The sequence below is a fragment of the Dasypus novemcinctus genome, chromosome X (assembly GCF_030445035.2).
Source record: "Dasypus novemcinctus isolate mDasNov1 chromosome X, mDasNov1.1.hap2, whole genome shotgun sequence".
Taxonomy (NCBI): Eukaryota; Metazoa; Chordata; class Mammalia; order Cingulata; family Dasypodidae; genus Dasypus; species Dasypus novemcinctus.
This window is the reverse complement of record NC_080704.1, coordinates 63,452,880-63,471,848: the sequence shown is the minus strand read 5'-3', so window position 1 is coordinate 63,471,848 and position 18,969 is coordinate 63,452,880. Positions and strand designations below refer to the sequence as shown.

The 18,969-nt window shown below is 40.3% G+C and overlaps 1 protein-coding gene across 6 annotated transcripts in view; it reads right to left on the bottom strand.

Annotated features, from left to right (window-relative positions):
• The window catches only part of GNL3L (G protein nucleolar 3 like), a 51,953-nt gene that overhangs the window by 25,600 nt on the left and 7,384 nt on the right, over positions 1–18,969 (bottom strand). For 5 of the 6 annotated variants that reach the window (XM_058291066.2, XM_058291067.2, XM_058291069.2 and 2 more), the window contains 6 exons: positions 18,206–18,246; positions 17,144–17,248; positions 15,869–15,985; positions 15,120–15,203; positions 14,819–14,954; positions 14,085–14,188 (listed from right to left, as the gene is read on the bottom strand). In XM_058291066.2, the coding sequence (XP_058147049.1) occupies positions 14,085–14,188; positions 14,819–14,954; positions 15,120–15,203; positions 15,869–15,985; positions 17,144–17,248; positions 18,206–18,246 (587 nt within the window). The remainder of the gene's footprint in view (positions 1–14,084; positions 14,189–14,818; positions 14,955–15,119; positions 15,204–15,868; positions 15,986–17,143; positions 17,249–18,205; positions 18,247–18,969) is intronic. The other variant, XM_071213198.1, reaches the window with a different exon arrangement.

The following is an 18,969-nucleotide window of genomic DNA, read 5'->3' as shown; positions in this document are numbered from 1 at the left end:
TTGGATTCATTCCAGGTATGCAAGGATGGTTCAACATAACAAAATCAATCAATGTAATACACCATATAAACAGATTGAAGGAAAACTATCACATGATTATATCTATAGATGCAGAAAAAGCATTTAACAAAATACAGCATACTTTCTTGATAAAAACACTCCAAAAGATCAGAATACAAGGAAATTTTTTGAACATGATAACGAGCATATATGAAAAACCTACAGCCAACATCGTTTACAATAGAGAAATCCTAAAATACTTCCCTCTAAAGTCAGGAACAAGACAAGGATGCCCACTGTCCCCCCTTCTATTTAACATTGTCTTAGAAGTACTTGCTCAAACACTGAGGCAAGAACCACATATAAAAGGCTTTCAAATTGAAAAGGAAGAAGTCAAAATTTCATATTTGCAGATGACGTGATTCTATACATAGAAAACCCTGAGAGGTCTACAACAAAGATTCCAGAACTCATAAATGAGTTTAGTAAAGTCCCAGGTTATAAGTTCAATGCGCAAAAATCAGTAGCATTTCTGTACACCAATAATGAGCAAGATCAGGAGGAAATCAAGAAACAAGTACCATTCACAAAAGTAAATAAAAAAATTAAATATTTAGGAATAAATTTAACAAAAGATGTAAAAATCTTATACACAGAGAACTCTACAAGAATGTTCAAGGAAATCAAAGAAGACCTAAATAAATGGAAGAATATTCCCTCTTCATGGATAAGAAGACTAAATATTATTAAGATGTCTATCCTACCGAAGCTGATCTACACATTTAATAGAATCCCAATAAAAATCAACACAGCATTCTTTAAGGAACTAGAAAAACTAACTATGAAATTTATTTGGAAAGGAAAGAGGCCCCAAATAGCCAAAGACATATTGAAAAAGAAAAACGAAATTGGAGGAATAAAACTACCTGACTTCAAAACATACTACAAAGCTACCGTAGTGAAAATAGCATGGTATTGGAATAAGGAGAGACACACAGACCAATGGAATCGAACTGAAAGTTCTGATATAGAACCTCATATATATAGCCATATAACACTCGATAAAGCCACCAAACCCTCTCAACTGGGAGAGAATGGCCTATTCAACAAATGGTGCCTGCAGAACTGGATATCCATATGTAGAAGAATGAAAGAGGATTACCATCTCACACCTTATACAAAGATCAACTCAAGATGGATCAAAGACCTAAATACAAGAGCCAAGACCATAGAGACCTTGGAAAGCAGTGTAGGGAAACATCTACAAGACCTTGTAATAGGAAACGGCTTCATGAACATCACACCAAAAGCACGAGCAACAAAAGAACAAATAGATATATGGGACTTCCTCAAAATTAAAGCCTTCTGCACCTCAAAGGAGTTTGTCAAGAAAGTAAAAAGGGAACCTACACAATGGGAGAAAATACTTGGCAACCATATATCCGATAAGAGATTTATAACATGCATATATAAAGAACTCCTATATCTTGAAAATAAAAAGATAAACAACCCATTTAAAAATGGGAAAAAGATTTAAACAGACACTTCTCCAAAGAAGAAATGCAAATGGCTAAAAAGCACATGAAAAAATGCTCCAAATTTTTAGCTATCAGGGAAATGCAAATCAAAACTACAATGAGATATCATCTTACTCCCATAATATTGGCAGCGATGAAAAAAATAGAAGAATACAAATGTTAGAGAGGATGTGAAGAAATGGGGACACTCATCCACTGCTGGTGGGAATGCAGAAGGATCCAGCCATTCTGGAGGACAGTTTGGCGGTTTCTCAAAAAACTAACCATAGATTTGCCATATGACCCCACTATACCACTGCTGGGTATATACCCAGCAGAACTGAAAACAAGGACACAAACCGATATATGCACACCAATGTTCATACCAGCATTTTTCACTATCGCAGAAAGTTGGAATCAACCCAAATGCTCATCAACAGATGAGTGGATCAATAAAATGTGGTATATACATAAAATGGAATACTACTCGGCTTTAAGAACAAATACACTACAAACACACGTGATAACATGGATGAATCTTGAGAACCTTATGTTGAGTGAAGCAACCCAGGCATTGAAGGACAAATACTATATGACCTCAGTGATACAAAATAAGCAAGCTGCCTCAGAGAGCTAGAGACTGGAAGACAGGCTTACAGGAAATTGAGGGGGAAAGGAAGGATGTAAGCTGACATCTACATGGGTGAAATCTACGATAAGCAGCAGGTAAGTATGTGTACAAGGAAGAGATAAAATGGGGGCATAGGGTTACCTTTGGGTGGGGCTTTGCGGGTTTGAGGGAAGCTAGGGATGGGCAGATGGGTAATATTGCCCAAGAAATTGGGGGGAGGGTGGGGCAACATACGAACATAGGAGATTGTCAGGTGTTGGTTGAAAGTAGAATGCCGAGAAAACCTTTTCAAAATATAATTAGGAAAGTTGCCTGTTTAAGATACTCAAAGGGGATAATCTGACGCAGGACAGACTCCTAAAGAATATCTGAATACTCATTTTGCCAGAGTGGGTTATACCATTGGGTAGAGACCCATATAATGAGAGTGAAGGTAGACCCGCATCCTGGGGAGGACTAGTGCCATCAAATAGAGGGAACTGTATCTCTCAAGAGAAAGGGTGGCTCCCAGGGCATTAGGGCAGTTGAGAATGTCAAGCCCTCAACACTGTTGCAAGAATCTCTGAACATGGCTCCTCAAGAAATGAAGATTGACTGTCACTGTGGGGCCCAAGGGGAGGGGGAAATAGATATTGAATAGATGGAACCAAAGTAAATGTGAGGGCAAAAGAAGTGTTTCACAAGAGTACACAAGGATGGATATAAAACATGTACTATTACACTAAAAACATATAGGGGACAACAGACTAATAATGTAAACCATAATGTAAAACATAGGACAACTAAAAAATTTAGAAAACTTTATAGCCTAAAGTATAAACCACAATGTAAACACAAATGTTACCTTGTTTGAAAGCTATTGTCTCAATATCTGTACATCAGTTTCAGTAAATATGATATGAATGAGTTAAAAGATTATCGCTGTGGAAGGGAAAAGGTTTTATAATGGATATGTGGGAGTACTGTATATTGTATATATGAATTACTGTGATCTATGGCACTTGTGAAGAGAAGCTCAATAATTAGGAAAAAAGAAAAGAAAAAGATAGGATGTAGAATTTTTCCAAATCAATATATATTCTATATCTAACCTTTAAACTCATTGCTATATTCCATTTTACTATTAAGGGAACCTGACATTATATTGGGCTTCACTTTTCAGGAATTTTGGGTCACAGAGTGGTTCAACAATGGCAACGGAGGAATACTGGTCTGGGATGTTATTGACAGGGGACATATGGTTGACAGGGAGTTATATAGGGGATGTGTCCAGGGTGCATGGAAATGTTTGGATATACTCATAGTGGAAACAACTGAAAACAATAGCTGGGGGAGTACTGGGTTCCTGGCCGAGGGGGGCTCTGTCATGGTCCCTAGGGGAGCAGCAGCAGTCCCCCAGGTGCAACGGCAAGGACCAGGAAGGAATGAGGGTCCAACAGTGAACCCCTGATACTAATGACTATGCTTGTGAGCCTATACACCTGAAATAAGAACAAGACCTAGAGCAGCACTGTGCCTAAGAGTTCCCTCCTGAGAGCCTCCGTGTTACTCAAATGTGGCCAGTCTCAAAGCCAAACTCAGCATGTAAATGCACTGCCTTCCCCCCAGCGTGGGACATGACACCCGGGGATGAGCCTCCCTGGCACCGAGGGATCACTACCAAGTACCAGCTGATGACGTAACTAGAAAATGACCTTGAAGTAAAGTTTCAATGCGGACCAGCAGAATATCCCTGTCTACATATAACAGGAGTTAAAAATGCTGTTTGACCTAAACTAACGGGGAAATGGAAAAGACAAATGAGTTCATATGGCTATGAGTTTCTAAAAAAGAGTCTGGAGGTTGTCAGAAGGATTGCCTTTATGCACAGCTGAGCAGAGTCTCAGAGATAGATAAAGTAGATACAACCCCAGATATTGGTCCTTTTGAGGGCTAAAGAGACCCACAGGTTCTATGGTCATGGCAGATGGGATTCACTGCCATGCCAGTTGGCCCTTCTTTGGAGCTGGTGTTTCTGCGTGATGGAGCTGGACTCAGATGGGATCTCTTTTCACAAGACTTTCATGCTACTTTACTGGAATTGTAGTTGGTGCTGGGGCTTAAGATATATCTAGGGGATTTGAATCTCTGGACTGACAATATGATAGCCAGGCCCTGAGCCTCAACAGACTTCAGCTTCTACACTCTGATTTATTGGACTTACCCCACTCAGCTAACATGGAGTTGAAGAATGTCAACCACCACACCATGGAGCCTAGAGTGCCTACAACTGAAATCAGGAGGACTGCATCCAATATCCATGTGGAATCTAAACCCCTCTTGACATAGATGTGGAATGGACACAACCAAGCCAAGGTCCACAGGAAGGAGGAATACAGTAAGGATCAGAGTGGACTTAATGATATCCTATTCATTAACCATTGTGGTTAATAATTGAGAAAATGTGGCATTGATGTGGAAAAAGTGGCCATGGTGGCTGCTGTGTGCGGGGAATGGGAGGAAGAGAAGAGATGTGGAGGCATTCTCGGGACTTGGAGTTGTCCTGGGTAGTGCTCCAGGGACAACTGCTGGATGTTGTATGTCCTCCCATGGTCCACTGGATGGAACGTGGGAAAGTGTGGGCTCTGGTGTGGAATATTGGGACATGGGGTGTAGTGATACCCGGAGATGTATGCACCAGACGCAATGGATGTGACATGATGATGGGGGAGAGTGTTACTGTGGGGGGAGTGGTGGAGTGGGGGCGGTGTGGGTGAATGGGGACCTCATATTTTTTTAATGTAATATTTTTTTAAAAATCAATAAATTGAGTAGAATTCGAAAGAAAAAAAAAGAACAAAAATTGAAGAACTAACTACACATTTGGAGGAATTCATGAAAAAAAAAAATCCAAAGTAACCCCACAGGAAGAAGAAAGAAAGAAAGAACAAAGAAAGATAAGAGCAGAGCTAAATGAAATAGAAAATATAAGAAAGCACTTGAAAAAATAAACAAAACCAATAGCTGGTTCTTTGAGTAGATCAATAAAATTGAAAACCCCTTAGGAACACAAACAAAGAAAAAAAGAGAGAAGATGCAAATACATAAAATAAGAAATGAGAAAGGAGATATCACCACTGACCTCACAGAAATAAAGACTATCATAAGAGGATACTTTGAAAAACTATATTCCAACAAAAATGTCAATTCAGAGGAAATGGAGAAATTCCTAGAAACACATAAGCAGCCTATAATGACAAAAGAGAAATTGATGACCTCAACAAACCAGTCACAAGTAAAGAGATAGAATCAGTCATTAAAAACCTCCCAACTAAGAAGGGCCCAGGGCCAGACGGCTTCACAGGTGAATTCTACAACACATTCCGGAAAGAAATAACACCAATCCTGCTGAAACACTTCCAAAAAATTGAAAGAGAAGGAACATTACCTAACTCATTCTATGATGCCAACATTACTCTAGTACCAAAGCCAAACAAAGACAGCACAAGAAAGGAAAATTATAGACCCATTTCTCTAATGAACCCAGACACAAAAATGCTCAATAAAATACTTGCTAACCATATTCAACAACACATTAAACGAATTATACACCATGACCAAGTGGGATTCATTCCGGGTATGCAAGGATGGTTCAACATAAGAAAATCAATCAATGTAATACACCATATAAACAGATTGAAGGAAAAAATCATGTGATTATACCTATAGATACAGAAAAAGCATTTGATAAAATACAGCACACTTTCTTGATAAAAACTCTGCAAAAGATCGGAATACAAGGAAATTTTCTGAACATGATAAAGAGTATATATGAAAAAACCACACCCAACATCGTTTACAATGGTGAAATCCTAAAATCTTTCCCTCTAAGATCAGGAACAAGAAAAGGATGCTCACTATCACCTCTTCTATTTAACATTGTCTTAGAAGTGCTTACTCGAGCACTGAGGCAAGAACCACATATAAAAGGCATTCAAATTGGAAAGGAAGAAGTCAAAATTTCATTATTTGCAGATGACATGATCCTATACATAGAAAACCCTGAGAAGTCTACAACAAAGCTTCTAGAACTCATAAATGAGTTTAGCAAACTCGCAGGTTATAAGATCAATGCGCAAAAATCAGTAGCATTTCTGTACACCAATAATGATCAAGCTCAAGAGGAAATCAAGAAGCAAATACCAATTACATAGTCAATTAAAAAAATTAAATACCTAGGAATAAATTTATCTAAAGATGTAAAAAACTTATATACAGAGACCTACACAACACTGTACAAGGAAATCAAAGAAGACCTAAATAAATGGAAGGAGATTATTCATGGATAGGAAGACTAAATATTATTAAGATCTCTGTCCTACCAAAATTGATCTACATATTCAATGCAATCCCAATAAAAATCAACACAGCATTCTTTAAGGAACTACAAAAACTAGCTATGAAATTTATTTGGAAAGGAAAGAGGACTTGAATAGCTAAAGACATATTGAAAAAGAAAAAGGAAATTGAAAGAATCACACTACCTGACTTCAAAACATACTACAAAGCTACAGTAGTGAAAACAGCACAGCATTGGCACAAGGAGAGACACACAGACCAATGGAACTGAAATGAGAGTTCTGATATAGATCCCCATGTATATAGTCATAAAATACTCGATAAAGCCACCAAACCCTCTCAACTGGGAGAGAATGGCCTATTCAACAAATGGTGCCTAGAGAACTGGATATCCATATGTCAAAGAATGAAAGAGAATTACCATCTGACACCTTATACAAAAATGAACTCAAGATGGATCAAAGACCGAAATAAAAGAGCCAAGAACATAAAGATTTTGGAAAGCAGTGTAGGGAAGCATCTACAGGACCTTGTAATAGAAAATGGCTTCATGAACTTCACACCAAAAGCACAAGCAGCAAAAGAACAACTAGATAAATGGGACTTCCTCAAAATTAAAGCCTTCTGCACCTCAAAGGAGTTTCTCAAGAAAGTGAAAAGAGAGCCTACACAATGGGAGAAAATATTTGGTAACCATATATCGGATAGAAGACTTATAACCTGCATATATAAAGACCTCCTATACCTCGAAAATAAAAAGACAAACAACTCATTCAAAAAATGGGAAAAAGATTTAAACAGACACTTCTCCAAAGAAGCAATACGAATGGCTAAAAAACACATGAAAAAATGCTCCAAATCTCTAGCTATTAGGGAAATGCAAATCAAAACTACAATGAGATACCATCTTACTCCCATAAGATTGGTAGTAGCTATGAAAAAACCAGAAGGCTACAAATGCTGGAAAGGATGTGAAGGAATGGGAACACTCATCCACTGCTGGTGGGAAAGCAGAAGGATCCAGCCATTCTGGAGGGCAGTTTGGCGGTTTCTCAAAAAACTAAACATAGATTTGCCATTATGACCCAGCAATTCCACTGCTGGGTACATAGCCAGTAGAACTGAAAATAAGGACACAAACCGATATATGCACACCAATCTTCATAGCAGCATTGTTCGCTATTTCCAAAAGTTGGAATCAACCCAAATGCCCATCAACAGATGAGTGGATCAATAAAATGTGGTATATACATACAATGGAATACTACTCGGGTTTAAGAATGAATACACTACAAACACATGTGATAACATAGATGAATCTTGAGAACCTTACGTTGAGTGAATCAACCCAGGCATTGAAGGAGAAATACTACATGGCCTCAATGATATGAAATAAGTAAACCAAGCTGCCTCAGAGAGCTAGAGACTGGATGATAGGCTTAAAGGAAATTGGGGGGTAGAGGAAGGATGTGAGGTGACACCTACATGGGTGAAATCTATAAGCTGGAGGTAAGTATTTGTACAAGGGGTAAAATGGGGGCATAGGGTTACCTTTGGGTGGGGTTTTGCGGGCTTGAGGGGGGCTAGGGATGGGAGGATGGGTAATATTGCCCAAGAAATTGGGGGGAGGATGAGGGAACACATGAACATAGGAGATTATCAGGTATTTGGTTGCAAGTATAATGCTGAGAAAACTTTTTCAAAAATATCATAAGGAAGGTTACCTGTTTAAGATGCTTAAAGGGGATAATCTGATGCAGGAGAGGCTCCTAGGGAATATGTGAATGCTCATTTTGCCAAAGTGGGTTATATCATTGGATAGAGACCCATATAATGAGAGTGAAGGTATACTCACATTCTGGGGAGGACCTGTGCCCTCAAATAGCGGGAATTAAATCTCTCAGGAGAAATGGTGGCTCCCAGGGCATTAGGGCAGTTGAGCATGTCAAGCCCTCAACACTGTTGCAAGTATCTCTGAGCATGGCCCTTCAAGCAATGAAGATTGACTGTCACTGTGGGTCCTAAGGGCAGGCGGAAAGAGGTATTGTATAGATGGAACCAGTGTAACTGTGTGGGCAGTAGAAGTGTTCCACAAGAGTACGCAAGGGTGGATATAAGACATGTAAAATTACACCAAAAATATAGGGGCTGATAGGGTAAAATGTAAATCATAATATAAAACATAAGATAACTAAAAATTTATAAAATTGTATAGTCTAAAATATAAACCACAATGTAAACACAAATGTTACCTTGTTTAAAGCTATTGTCTCAATATCTGTACATCAGTTTCAGTAAATATAGTATGAATATGTAAAAAGATTATTGCTGTGGAAGGGAAAAGGGTTTTATGTTAGATATCTGGGAGTAATGTATATTGTATATGAATTACTGTGATCCAAATCTTTTGTGAAGATAAGCTCAATAATTAGGGGAAAAAAAGAAAATGGACGTAGATTCTGAGGAAAAGATGGAAGAAGCTGCCTTGCCTATTTGCATAAAGGGCAACACTTATTGCAGTGATGGAATGCAAAACATCAAAAACAAAGCTTTTGCATTTTTAAATTTTTTGATACCCCAATTTATTTTTACCTTAATTTTTCTAAATTAATACGTATTCTATAGCTAAACTTTAAACTCACCATTATATTCCATTTTATTATTAACGGAAACTGGCAATATATTGGGCTTCAATTTTTTAAGAAATTTTGGATCACAGAAAGGTTCAACAATGGTAGGGGAGGAATACTGGTGTGGGATGTTACTGACAGGGGACACATGGCTGGAAGGGAGTTCTCCAGGGCTTATATCCAGGGTACATAAAAATGTTTGGATATTTTCATGGTGGTTACAATTAAAAACAACAACTGAGGGAGTGCTGAGTTCCTAGCCAGGGGAGCTCTATCACAGTCCCTAGGGGAACAGCAACAATCCCCCAAGTGCAACAGCAAAGACCAAAAAAGAAGGAAGGTCCAACAATGAGCCCTTGATACTAATGACTATGCTTGTAAGCCTATGCACCTGAAAAAAGAACAAGGCCTAGAGTTGCAGGGTACCTAAGAGTTACCTCCTGAGAGCCTCCGTGTTGCTCAAATGTGGCCAATCTCAAAGCCAAAACTCAGCATATAAATGTGTTGCCTTCCCCCCAGTGTGGGACATGACTCCCGGGGATGAGTCTTCCTGGCACCAAGAGATTACTACCAAATACCAGCTGATGATGTAACTAGAAAATGATGTTGAGTAAAAGGGTCAACTAGGACCAGCAGAATAACTCAGTCTATATATAATACCAGGAGTTAAAAATGCTTTTTGACCTGAATCAAGGGGGAAATGGAAAGGACAAATGAGTTTATATGGCCATGAGTCTCCAAAAAGAGCCCAGAGTCTATCAGAGGGGTTGCCCTTATGCACACCAGAGTCCCAGAGACAGATAAAGTTGATACAACCCCAGGCATTGGTTCTTCTGAGGGCTACATAGACCCACAGGTTCTATGGTCATGGCAGATGGAGTTCAGTGCCATGTCAGTTGGTCCTACTTTGGAGTTTGTATTTCTGTGTGATGGAGCTAGACTCAGATGTGATCTCTGTCCACAAGCCTCTCCTGTTACTTTTACCGGAACTGTAGTTGGTGCTGGGGTTTAGTGCATACCCAGGGGACCTGAATCTCTGGACTGACCATGTGATAGCCAGGCCCTGAGCCTCAACAGACTTCTAACTCCTACACTCGGGTTTATTGGGCTTACCCCACTCAGCTAACATGGAGGTGAAGAAGGTCAACCACCACACCAGGGAGCCAAGAATGCCTACAACTGAAAGCAGGAGAATTGCATCCAGCATCCATGTCAAATCTAAGCCCCCTCTTGATATAAATGTGGAGTGGACACAACCATTCTAAGGTCCATAGGATGGAGGAATAGAGTATGGATTAGAGTGGATTTACTCATATTCTATTCATGAACTATTATGATTAGTAATCAAAAAAATGGGCAAAAGTTTTAAACAGACATTTCTCCAAAGAGAAAATACAAATGGCCAAAAAGCACATGAGAAAATGTTCCATATCACTACTATTAGGGGAATGCAAATCAAAACAACAATGAGATATCATATAATACCACGTAGAATGGCCACTATTTAAAAAAAAGACAACAGTAAGTGCTGGAGAGGATGTGGAGAAATAGAACACTCCTTCACTGTTGGTGAGACTGTAAAATGGTGCAGCCTCTGTGGAAGCCAGTTTGGCAGTTCCTCAGAAAGCTATATATAGAACTGCCATATGATCCAACAATTCCTCTATAGGAATATATCCAGAAGAACTAAAAACTATGACACAAACAGGCTTCTGCAAACCAGTGTTCATAGCGGCATTATTCTCAATTGCCAAAAGATGGAAACAACCCCAGTGTCCATCAACCAATGAATAGATAAACAAAATATGGTATATACATATGATGGAATACTATGCTTCAGTAAGAAGAAATGAAATTGGGACACATATGATAACATGGATGAATCCTGAAGACATTATACTAAGCAATGTAAGCAGATGCAAAAGAACAAATATTGCATGGTCTCATGAATATGAAATACAAAGAATAAACACATGAAGTTAAAACTTAGAGTACAGGTTATTAAGAGATAAGAGGAGGGTTGAGAAGAACTACTGATGCTTAATGTATGTAGAAGTTTTAATTAACTTGACTGTGAAAGTGTAGAAATGGATAGAGTTGATAACACATTATAGTGAACAGCAACTGGTTTATAAATGGGATTCTGGCTGAAAAGGGTAGTCTGGAGAAATAAAAAAAGCTAAAGAATAATGTAGGGACTTAATAACACAGTGAACCCAGAGGTGGTTGAGAATTGTGGTTGAGGGTACAAATGCAAGAGTGTCCTTCTGTGAGCTAGAGCATATGTACATTACTATTGCAAGGTGGTAGGAATGTGGAGAAGCATGGGAAAACTACAACTGGTATGATCTATAGACTGTGGTTAACAGCAATATTATAATATTCTTGCATCAATGCCAAAGATGTACTATGTTGATAGGAGGTGTATGGAAAAAGTGTGCCAATATATGCTATGGACCATGTTTGGTGGTAATAGTCTGATGATATTATGTCATAATCTATAACAAATGTTCCACCACGGTGTGGTGTGTTGGTGAAGGAGAATTCTACACACGTGTATGGTTGTTTTGCAAGTTCACAACCTCTGTAATAAAAATATATCTTAAAAAAACAGGGTGAGTTGGGGGAAAAATACACCAAATGTAAGACAGGGACTATAGTTAGTAACAATATTTTGATCATGTTCTTGCATAGTTTGTAACAAATGTTTCTTAACAGTGCAAAGTGTTAGTGGAGGAGTGATGTATCAGAACCCTGTATGATATTATGTATGTTTACTTTGTAAGTTCACAGTCTTTACTATACACTTATTGTTTATGCATGTTCGGTATGAATGATACACTTCAATAAAAAATACATTAAAAAGTAGACTACAAGTGGAATACAGCTGTTGGAAAAGGATGCTTACACCATTTTTGCCATCAAAAAAGGCCAAAAAATTATATGTGAGATACCATGTTTTACCGCTAATAAAGTTTAAAAAGTTTAATACAGCAAGGGTTGGCAGTGGCATAGAGATGCAGCAACTCTCACACATTACTCCAATGGTGGGAATATAAACTGGCACAGCCACTATGGAAGCCAATTTGTCAGTGTCTAGTAAAATGTAAAATACATTACGCTTATGACCCAGCCATTCCATCTCTCAGTATCTAACCTACACAAATACTTGCCCATGTGCCAAGAAGACAAATGCAAAGGTGTTTGTTGAGGCACTGACTATAACAATGAATAATTTGAAACTAATTTAATGTAGCATCAAAAAAGTAGATCTTGGCAGTGGACTTGGCCCAGGGGTTAGGGCATCTGTCTACCACATGGGAGGTCCACAGTTCAAATCCCAGGCCTCCTTGACCCGTGTGCAGCTGGCCCATGTGCAGTGCTGATGCGCGCAAGGAGTGCCGTGCCACGCAGAGGTGTTCCCCGCGTAGGGGATCCCCACATGCAAGGAGAGCACCCCGTAAGGACAGCTGCCCAGTGCGAAAGAAAGTACAGCCTGCCCAGGAATGGCGCCACACACACGGAGAGGTGACACAACAAGATGATGCAAAAAAAGAAACACAGATTCCTGTGCCACTGACAACAACAGAAGTGGACAAAAGAAGATGCAGCAAATAGACACAGAGAACAGATAACCGGGGTGGGGGGGGAAGGGGAGAGAAATAAATAAATAAATCTTTTAAAAAAAGTAAAAAGTAGATCTTTATAGAGATCTCCAGAAGAGAAAAAAAAAAGAAGCTCCAGAATGAAATGTATAATAAAAAACTATTTTCTATGGACACATATATATGTATATAAGAAGTAGAGTAAAAATGTCTGGAAGGATATATACCAAAATGATGATGTTGGTTACTTCGTGGTATGTATAAAGGGGACTGGAATTTATATTTATATTGAAAGTGTGATATTTAAGATTTATCTGTAATTGACTTTTTTATACACAGTACAAAATTGAAAAGATGTTCCCTAGCGCCCAGTTTCTCTCCCCAGAAGCAGACAATGTTTCTGTAATACTTCAATTTTACAAGAAAATATATTTTTGTATTAATCATATAATTATGAAGCAGTATGATTTGTTTTTAAGAAAAACAAGAATGGAGATACATTGTTAAATAATTGAAGGTAATTACCATCCTGGGAAAAGCAATATTCTATAGTGGGAGTTAAATTCCCTCTTCCAATGTCAATTTATACATCTTTTGTAATGTATTCTTAATACAAATCATCATCAGACATCTAAAAGAACTTAGATGCAAAGCACTGGACAGAAAAAATTGCACACAGATAAGCCAAGTCAAGAATGGCATTTCCACTGCATACCTTATGTTCAGCAACAAGAGTTGGTAACTCTAATTTTTTAATTAGAGACCAAATGCCTACCCCTGTAAAGTCAGGTGATGGTCCTTCCTCTGCTGGGATCCCTAGGATATAGCATCTATCGCCACTGCTTCCCCTAGATCTGGAGCTTCCAAGAGGTGCCTTGTGGCTGCCAACTACATCACTGTCATTCTCCAAGTCACAACTATACAGTAAATGTCTTTTCTCTCTCATTTTGAAATGTTTTCTTAAAATGGAAGTATTTACTTGGGCTTTGTCTTTTATGACTATTGAGTTTTAATATTTGTCCACTGCTAATATACTTGGACTCCACACAAAAAGAAAAAAAACAGTAGTTACCATTAAGAGTTTAACAGTGATTTTTCCTTCTACTCCTCAATATTTTCCAAATTTCTTAATAGATACTATGTACAACCCTCATAGCTGAAAAATAAATGCTTCTTAAAAAGGGATAATATAGGAAGCAAAGAACTGAAACAAATATTACGAAGTCACCCAGTAGAGCAAAAAGCTCAAAGGTGAAGATTCATTCAATTACCAAAGGGCTAGGTCCTCATCTAAGTCATTACCCCCAACCCTGGCCCCAGGCTACCCCGAATGAGGTTAAGATGTCCTTGTACCCAGGCTTACCAGGTTTTTGACCTGATGCTGGGTGCTGGCTTTGAAAGCTACGGTTGGCAGTTCATTCCGAAGGTAATCCAGCCACTTTTCAACAACCTCCTTGGGGACCAGGTCTGGGGAAATTAGGAACAGATGCGGCTGGTAAGGAGAACATCACATTGATGGCTCATTCCAAAGATTCTTCTACCCACTCCCAAGGCTAGGCCCACCTTCTGCAAATAGATACCTTTGCTGGCCCTCTCAGTCCCTCTCCAGTTCCCTCATTAGAGTTAGAAAGAACAGCCTGGTCTATAGGACCAATTAGCACCTCCAGAGCATGCTGGGGAGAACAGGCAAATTAGCTGCTTGTGTTCTCTGGCCCCCTTGCCTAGCAGGCTGTAGAGTAAGTCTTATTATCTCTTGCCCACCCTCTCCCAAACCTCCAGGCTTTGGTTTCTAGCTTTGGGGGAGAGGTGCTCTCCAGGACTGTCCAGTCAAGGTTTATCATTGTCTATAAGGTCCCAAATGGCAGGAACAGGGGACTGAAAGGCAGAGAGGCTTGGATTCCACTCCCAACTTCTGCTACATTGTGTGTGTGTGTGTGTGTGTGTGTGTTTAGACAAGTGACTTTACCTTCCAGATTCCTGGCTCTGAAAATTGGAACAAGAACTCCTACCTTGCATGACTGTTATGAATATTACTGCATTGCAGGGTCTCAGTATCTGGCCCCTTCCCTGATTCACCCAATCCTGCCCAACACCCACCAATCTTGTTCAAGATCAGGACCAGCTTCTTATTGCCTTGTGCCTGCAGGACAGCCTCCTCCATTTGGAAGCAGCGGCAGCCCAATGGGTCTCTAGCATCCAGGACTTCCAGAATCACATCAGAATACTCTACCACCTGCAAACCAGAGGACAAGGGAGATGAAGGAAGGGAGAAGACTGGGTAGCAGTTATGTGCAGGCACATGAAGAAAAAGTCTCCATCTTTCTCAGGAAAAAGAGAAAAGGAGATAAGACTGGATTGGTGCCCTCCTTAAAGGGCCTTAAGAAATGGTTCACCACACCTTACAAAACTCCTTATAATAAGCCTTCTTCGTGGCCTCATCATCCAGCTGAGGAAATGTATTTAATTCCTGCAAAACTTCTTCCTAAAGGAGAAAATAAGAATGGTCATGATCCAGGGGAAGAGAGAGAAAGTGCCAGAATTCTGGAAATCATAGGAGGCTGAGAAGTTATACGAGTCTTAGCCCACACCAAAGTAGATTTGGGAAACAAATCTGGAAACAAAGCTGGGAACTGGAAGAATGGATAAATGCACACGTAGCATATGTGTATGCCTTTCTGTGTGTGCACTCAAGCAAAGAACACCAGGGAAGCCTAAGTGTTACACATGGATATATAAAGAAGAAATGTGAAAGGGAGGTATAAGTGAGGAAAACAATCTATGGAGGATATGGGACAGAGAGGGGAAAATATATATTATATGTTAGAAAGGGAGTATGAGTTGGAAAGTGAGTATTGTGTGTGTGAAACAATAATATGTGACAGAGAGGCAGCAAAAAGCCCTAGGACTTTTCTCCCCTCATTTTCTCTTTCATTTCTCCCCTTATACCCTCACTCCATCTCTACCCCTGCCCCTCCACCCGACATTTTTCTCTCATCTTCCCTACCTTTCTGCCACACTGTCTCCCATTCTCTCTGCACTTGATCCCTCACTTCCCCTCCAACAATTTCATACCCTCCCTCTTTTCCTTTCACAAAGCAATGAGCAAACACAAGCCAGGTTCACCCAGGGTACAAAGGATGCTCACACCTTTTGCTCAAACTCCTTCTGGCATCTCAGGACATCTTGACAGTAGCTCTCAATGGTCCTGCGTCTGTGTCTCTCTTGCTCCCGGGCAGCCTGCTGCTTCTCCCTCATCTCCTCTACCTAGCAAGTAAACACACACTGAGACTGTAGCCAACTGGGTCTGCAGCCTAAGGGAAGGATGGGAAACCAAGAGTAACAAGGAAGGGGTAACAGTGTGACATCACAAAGGTGGGAAGAGCAGGCATACAGGGAAAGCACATATAACACCAGGAGATAGAGGGTTTCAGAGAAAGAAAAATCCAAAGATGAAGGAAGGTAAAGAGTAGCATTAAAAATAACAAGGAGGTATGTGTGAAGATGAGATAGAATGCATTCTAGGCAAAGGACACCATGTAAGATCAAAGGGGAAAAGAGGACAAGATCCTGGCATACTCTATCATTTAAAGAACAGGAAGAGGGAAACGGATATGGCTCAAGCCCTTGGGCACCTGCCTATAGGTCCTGGGTTTGGTTCCTTGTGCCTCATAAAGATGAGCAAGACAGCAAGCTGACATGTAGAGGGTGGCGTGGCGAACTGATGCAACAAGATGACGATACAACAAGATGATGATGCAACACGATGACAACACAACAAGGAAATACAATGAAAAGACACAACAAGAAGGGAGTGGAGGTTGCTCAAGCGACTGGGCGCCTCCTTCCCACATGGGAGGCCTGATTCAGTTCCCAGTGCCTCCTAAAAAAAAGAAAAGGAAGACAGCAGACAGTGAGCAAAAAACGAAGGGTAGGGGCAGGGAGAAATAAATAAATAAAATAAATCTTAAAAAAATAAAGAGCAGGAAGAGGAAAAAGCAGCAGAAGAGACTGAAAAAGACTAGTCAAAGAGGAAAGGGGACATCAAGGAGAGTGAGACAAATTAAATTAGAGAGAGAGTGTTTCAAGGAAAGTATGGTCTCAAATGCTGAGAATCTGGATAAGATGAGGAAAGAAAACTATCAATGGACGTGATATCAGAGAATACACTGGTGATGCTGGCAAGAGCAGTTTCAGTGGAGTAAAAGGACCATAAGCCAGACAACAACAGACTGGAAGGTGAGAAGTTGGTGAGCAAATGGAAACACTAAATCAAATATCAAGGTGATCTCTTTCTCTTTCCCCCTCCACAATCAGCCTCAACAACTCACAAATTCCCAGCCTTTTCCCTTTCATCCAACACTTTTGCAAACCTGGCATTCAAGTCAGGTCCTTTCTCTCCCTCAAAGTAAAGAAAGGGCTTACCCTCTTCTGCTTTAATTCAGCCTCCCATTTGACATGATCATTGAAGTGAATAAGCTGAGCAGAGGGCACTTTGGAGGCTGCTTTCTTCCCATTCTGTTTTGCAGTCTGATTACAGCACATGAGAAAAAAATCACAAGCAGACCTAATGAACCCACGGAAGTTCCCTTCCCCTGGAAAGCCAAAGCTGCTCAGAAATATAGCTATGGGGGAAAAGATACATGAGGAGTAGGCAAAAACAAGGGCTCTGTTCTCTGAGATCTGTCCATCTGGCTAGGGAGAGACCCCCTCTCCCCTAGTGAGCGGGGACTGACTTCAAGAAAGCAATGGAGGAAGGGAGAGGGGACAGCTGGAAAGGTTTCCCAACTAAAAGACTAGAGAAAAGCTTTCTAGATGAGTAGTTCTCAAAGTATGGTCCTTGGGCCAGCAGCAGCAATATCACCTGGGAACTTGTTAGAAATGCAAATTCTTGGGATACCACAGCAGACCTACTGAATCAGAAACTCAGGGGTAGGGCCCAATAATCTACATTTCGACCAGCCCTCCAGGTAATTCTGGAAGGCAGGTTCAAGTTTGAGAATTTTTGAGAAGTTTGAGAACCAGGGCTCTAGCCTAAGCCTTACTTGCCCACACCTTTCCCAGAAGGACCAAGAGATCCAGGAGCTGGGGCCAAAGATGGCATTTTGACCTCCTTCTCTATGAGAAATAGGACTTGGAAATCAGAGAGATTCAAATCTCAGCTGTGTGACCTTGAACCTAGTAACTTTCTCTCTCTAAGGTTCAGTTTCTTGATCTGAAAAATGGAATTTATGATAATCCCTACCAAGGTAAATCAAACATAAGGAGTGAAGGGCTCATGGTAGGAATTTAATAAATGCTGCCAATTTTCTGCTTTGGTCACCCAGAAACAGAGGAAAAAACAGATCCTCTGATTCCAAAGCAGTTCTCTGTCCAGAGTTACCCAACATCTACTTGTTTTTGTGGGCCTCTCCCAAGGCAGGCAATCTGCTCCTGACCTTACCCCCAACAATGGACATATCTTACCTGAGGACAGGACCAACTTACCCTCTTGCAGCCTTTGGAGCCTTTACCTGCCTTTTTATTTTCTGCAAGAAAGGAAAAAAATGAGCCATCACCCACCTACCCAAGATTTGTGGATACCTTAATCAAAGCCAGGCCACATTGGGAATCTGAGGAAGCCTCAAACCCCATGCCTATCTAGGGTCACCACAAGACAGACACAGATGGCAACAAAAATGTCAGGGATACAATGTTTGGAGCATTATTTCAATGTAAACTCAAACAATTGGTAAAGGAATTCTATAAAGTAAGGAACCTGAATGTGCACTTATGATTCCACTCTCCCCCCAACTTCCTGCTAGGGGCAACTAAGAAATTTCAGCACTAGGCTGAGGTGGGGGAACTGGCCCCATGAGAAGGTGATCCAAAGAGTCAAAGCCACTAAGCCCAGGTGGATGCCCTCACCACCTTGAGAAGAGAACTCTTCCTTCATGCTGACCCTCCTCACACTACTGCCTCTCAAAGAACTCCTCCTATTTAGCTAAACTGCTGCCTCCCTTGATTACAAGGAGGAGAGAGCTGTAACTTCACCAATTATGCCTTAACATAGCCCTAGAACTTAAAGAGGCTTCCTTGCCTTCAATGAGAAGTCCCATCTGTCATCCCCTTCACAGTTGGACACTTGAGGAAAAATCACTTCCTACAAGGGGACTAATGGAATCTAGAATCTAGAGGAGATTCTAGAAAGTCAGGATATATACCAACAAATATATGAGGCAGCTTGCTATTACCAGACAGAAAACAGGCTC